This window comes from Acanthisitta chloris, unplaced genomic scaffold (genome assembly GCF_000695815.1).
Source record: "Acanthisitta chloris isolate BGI_N310 unplaced genomic scaffold, ASM69581v1 scaffold23912, whole genome shotgun sequence".
In the NCBI taxonomy this organism is placed as follows: Eukaryota; Metazoa; Chordata; class Aves; order Passeriformes; family Acanthisittidae; genus Acanthisitta; species Acanthisitta chloris.
Window position 1 is genome coordinate 1,241 of NW_008661362.1, and position 4,892 is coordinate 6,132.

The 4,892-nt window shown below is 48.0% G+C and overlaps 1 protein-coding gene across 1 annotated transcript; it reads right to left on the reverse strand.

Moving 5' to 3' along the window:
* Positions 1-241: 241 nt before the first annotated feature.
* Positions 242-3,913, reverse strand: TMIGD1 (transmembrane and immunoglobulin domain containing 1). Its single transcript, XM_009070214.1, has 5 exons — positions 3,835-3,913; positions 2,571-2,849; positions 1,499-1,777; positions 543-646; positions 242-274 (listed from the first exon to the last, which is right to left on the reverse strand). The coding sequence occupies exons 1-5, from the start codon at positions 3,911-3,913 to the stop codon at positions 242-244; spliced, it is 774 nt and encodes a 257-aa protein (XP_009068462.1).
* Positions 3,914-4,892: the final 979 nt, after the last annotated feature.

Genomic DNA, 4,892 nt, shown 5'->3' on the forward strand with positions numbered 1-4,892 from the left:
ATACTTGTTCCAGTGCTTTATCTCATCATCTCACTCTAAGGCTTAGTTCCACTGTTAGAAATGATGTTTTCTGGGCATGCATGGTGTTCTTCATCTGCAGCAAAACGAACAGAAGAAATGAAAAGTCACCTACTTGGCAAAAACCCACAAGTGGGTTTAGCCTGCTGAGTGTTCTTCTCCAGGTTCTGCCAAGTTTAAAGGAGGTTCATTTGGAATAAGCATGGAATAAGCAGTCAAATACTTACAGAGCTGTTTCCCTTGGTTTCTTGAAGCACTGAAAAGAAAGAAACAGCCTCGTTATCTTTCACTTTCCTTGGCCATAGGGATATTGTTACAAATGTCTTGCAGGTACATAAAGCTTCCACCTTAAAATATCTCAAATGTGATTTAACTACTGGTAATTCTAGAGCAGGAGGTAGTATGTAGCAGATATCTAACAGTGGAAAGCAACACTATGAAGTAGAATAGAAAGCATCGAAAAAACCCAGGACATTGCAGTGAACAATACTATTCTTTTCCTATGAAATTAGAGCTTTCCATACCTTAAAAATTTTATCTTTTCGAGCCACAATCCCAAAAATTACAGTGACTGTGACCACCACCACAGCAGCAATAACAGCCTCCTTGGGAAAAACAGGTTTTTTATCTGTCAGGAGAGAGGAAGTTGGATATGTGATAGATTAGTGCAGTCATGTAACCCAGAACATTTCACAGGACTGTGGAAAGACATATTTCTTTCCCCATGGCTGTCACTGCTGATTTGACTGTTGCTCTCTCTGCTGTCTGCAGACTGACTCTGTGTGTTAGTTCCCTGGAAAGAAGAGAGCTGGGCCTGTCTTTTAGTGAACTGGAGAAGAATTGAAACATCAGTTCCTGGAGGAGAGGATCCCCAACACATTCACACACAGAAATAAGTCCAGAGCTACCACTGACACAGGTAAGATTGTTTTCCTCCCTGTGTCATGAGTGCAGAAACAAGAGGGCTTGGGCAGAGGGTGGGAAAGAGATGCCTGATGGTTCTGGTGGGTCACCTCACCTAGTGTCACCTGTCTGAGACCTGAGCACTCAGCCCCTGGCTTGTCCACAGGGCTGTAGTCACTTCTGGGCCACAACTTCTCTTTGCCTTCAGCAACTCTTTGGGCATGACAGAGTACTGTGGTCAGACAAAAACACTTCAAGTAACACTTAAGGTGCTTTAAACCACACTAGAGTGTGTCCTGTCGGCGTGGGAAGAGTGACAGTGGCTTGAGCCTGCCCTGGGTCACTCTTGCCAAACACCTTTGAATAACAGGCAGAGCAGGACAGGCCCTTCCTGGTGCTGTGGTCCCAGGCACAGGTGCAAGGAGAGCTCCTTGCTGTTGCTGTGCCCTGCTCAGAAGTAAACACAGGGAATTTACCACAGTCCACTTACACTTCTTGATAGAAATGGATTGCTGTTGTTATAAAAGAGAATGGAGAGTTAATAGTTAAGCTTATTGCTTGGCAGCAGGCTCATTACCTTCAACTATGAGGTGGAAATCCTTTCTGCCCTCTCCCAAGGAAGACTTCACCACACAGGTGTAGGTGCCATTGTCAGACTTCTGTACTTTCCTGATAGAGAGCTGAGACACCTCACTCGTCTGGTACAGCTGGTGACGACTCTGCTGCAGGGTCAAGGTGGTATTGTTCATATACCAAACTGCTTGGGCTTGAGGGTTGGATTTGGAGTTGCAGCTCAGAGTAACATCTTTGTCTTCTTCAATTTGGTGTGACTCTTCCCCGCTCAGATGGGGAGGAACTGTTCACAGTAAGGCAGTTCAGTGGGTCAGTGACAATGCAGTTTATAGAACCACATTTTGGCTGGGAAAGCTCTCTAAGATCATTGAGTTCAACCTTACCCCAGCACTGCCAGGGCCACTACTAAACCATGTCCCCAGGTGTCACATCTTTTAAATCCCTATAGGGATGGTGATTCCAACACTGCCCTGGGCAGCTGTGCCAGTGCTTGATGACTGACCCATTTGGTGATGGAAATTTTCTTAATACCCAATCTAAACCTCCCCTGGTGCAACATAAGGCCATTTCCTCTTGTCACTTGTCACCTGGGAGAAGTGACCAACACCACCTTGCTCCAACCTCCTTTCAGGTACATGTAGAATTCCCACCATTTAACGCAAAATAAGTTCCTTTCAGACATCCCTTGTGCACCACATTCAGTGGTCTAACACATCACAGCTGTGCAGCCTTTCCTGATCCCAGGGAATCAGCAGGGCAGTCAGTGGCAGAGACTGTCACTCCTGTGTCTTCTCTGCCCTGACTTGTATTCTTGGGAAAGAATCTAGGTGGTGGCAGGGACATTTCAGAACATCTTCTTACATAAGGGCCCACCCACTCCCTATAAAAGAGGCCTTAGATCAGGTCATGAGCAGCACTGTGGAAAGGGAGTGTCTTATCACGAGTTATCTCCTCCTAAACGCATTTTTTCTTGGTGAAGACAGCGTCCAAGGGTGCAAAACACCGCCCAGACACTGAGCTGCTCAGCCCATGCTTCCATCCCACCTCATCCCACCCAGAAATCCACTGGGACTCACACTGGACATCCAGGATCACAGACACCTGGACTGACTTGTCCCGTGCCAACTTGCATGTGAAGGTGACTCCGTTGTCAGACTCGTTGACTGGGGATATGCAGATGTTGCTGATGTTCTCTTTATTCCCATCTTTCAGATCCACTCGCCCATCTCCTCGGAACCAGAGCAGCTCCTCAGCCTGGCTGCTGTTGTGTACGAGGCAGGAGAGGGAGACAGGAGGGCCAGGCTTTGTGGACAGGGAGAAGTCAGCAGCCTGGTTGTTTATAGACAGCTCCAAACCTGTAAAACAAGGAGGATGAGGGCACTAAGCATCCTAAGCCATACCCTTCCCACAAAAGCTGCTCTGCTCACTTCTCCACACCTCGACCTTGCAGGAGGGACTGAGACATTCAGGCTTCAGTCTAACAGCTGTTTTCAGGATGTTAGTTTTTGAGACAAGAAGTTGTCTTCATCACAAAGCTCCGTTCATAGTCATTTAGAATAAAAATCAGCCTTTCTCAGCTGGCTGACAGAAGGGCAAAGGCTGACCTGTTATATCAAAACATCTGAAAACCAGTGACCATGTAACACACAGCATAAAATCATCCCCATCCCTCTGGCCTTGCTCACCCTCCTGCTGCCAGTCACAGCACTACTGTGCCCTTGGGTGCTGTGTTCACTGTTTGACATGCTGGGTTTGGGTTGGAGCTGGATGGTCTTGGGAGTATAAATTAGTTAATCAACCCCTCAGCCGTATCCCAGCCAGGCTGAGTCTGGCTGCTGCAGAGTGCAGTTTGTCTAAGGTACAAACTTCAGGACATGCTAAATGAAGAACCAGTAGGGGACATAAATTATTGTAATGGGCTGAAACTCGTTACTGTAGCCTGGGTCACAGATTAATGAATTTAAAATGTAGCTCAGAATATAAAGGGACTAAAGTCCTGTGAATATAAAGAAGACTGAAGCTCCCTCTCTCTTCCCTGGGGTTTCCAGGTGGCCAAAGCTATCACATATCTCACTGCTTGGAGCAGGTTTGCACACTGTGCCTTCATCAATCCTGTCCAGCTGCTGCAGTAACATTGGAAAACACTGGAACTTCCCCATTCCCTTCCCTGCTGCTCTCAAAATGAGTTTCCAGACAGTCCTCTGGGGATGACCCCCAGAACACCCAAAAGCTGAGATGCTGGTGCAGCACATCACCCTGTACTGCCCAGCCCTGGACAGTCTGAATTGTTGGCTTCATGGGGCTTGGACAAAGCCACAAGAGACTTTTTCCATTGCTTACCTGTGGCTACACAGGCCAAGAAGGATATAGCAAGGAGAGGTGCTCCGTAGGGGATGGTGAGGCTGTGTCTCTGTGCCATCTCGGGGGGCTCAGCTGGTGCCTGTGGGAGAGAGGGTCCCAGTGCTGCTGCCTCTGCTCAGGGCTCGCAGGGGTTAATCAGTGCTGCCATCAGACACCCTGGGGAGAGCCCTCACAGCAGGGACAGGGTCACCAGAGAATAAACTGAGTCGATTTGTTGCAGGGCATTTTCCAGTTCAGAGCAGATTCAAGGGGGTTTTATGTCTCTCATCTCCATTACATGAGTTTGCTGTCTCCAATCACCTGTCTGTCAGGGGAACCCGTCCCTGGGTCAGGCAGCACCAGACTTACCTTGGGAAGAGTCTCAGGAAAGGCTCCTTCTGCTGGGAAATGCACAGCTCTTTCCTCTCCTTATTTATAGGGTCTGAATTTTAATATTTTATGGTGCTCAGTAAGAAGTGAGTCCATAAAATGGGTTCAAGGCCTCGTTCAATTCCTGCATTTCTGAGCTCCCAGAATGCTAAAGAAAAGTACTTGCTGGGCTCTCCTGACTGTTTTATGAGGCTTGCTGGGGCAATGAGTAACTAACAAGAGAGTTCCTGCATCAGCCATAAAGACTCAGCCAAAAATAATACCTTTTTTTTCTCAGCTTTCTGAGTGCTCACAACACTGTTCCAAGCCATAGGAAGTTTATCCTAGATTATCCTAGAGCAGGATTAAACTCCAATTTGCCCCTTTCTGCCCAAATCTCTGTCATCATGTCCTCCTTTGAGTGGAAAATGAGCAAATGCACTGATTCAGACTTTGAACTGCATGTTGGCAGAGGAGAGAGCAGAGACACTGTCCTGCTCACCACTGTGTGCCCCCAGGCTGCTCCTGTGGTTAGCTCAGCCCTGGGCACCCCCAGCATAGGGCAAGGGGGTCTGTCCCAGCTGCCCCCACTGCTGGCACAGCTGTGCATGGGCTGTGTGTGCTCGGGGCACAACTGAAGCACTTGGCTGTGTGGAAAACAGCCCGAAATTGCCTGCTTATACTTCAGC

Excerpts from the sequence above, each read along its gene's own strand:
- TMIGD1 (XM_009070214.1), bottom strand. The coding sequence starts at position 3,913 with ATGGCACAGAGACACAGCCTCACCATCCCCTACGGAGCACCTCTCCTT. Across the intron at positions 2,850-3,834 it reads CTTGGCCTGTGTAGCCACAG|GTTTGGAGCTGTCTATAAAC; the intron begins GTAAGCAATGGA and ends CTTGTTTTACAG. Across the intron at positions 1,778-2,570 it reads TGTGATCCTGGATGTCCAGT|TTCCTCCCCATCTGAGCGGG; the intron begins GTGAGTCCCAGT and ends TACTGTGAACAG.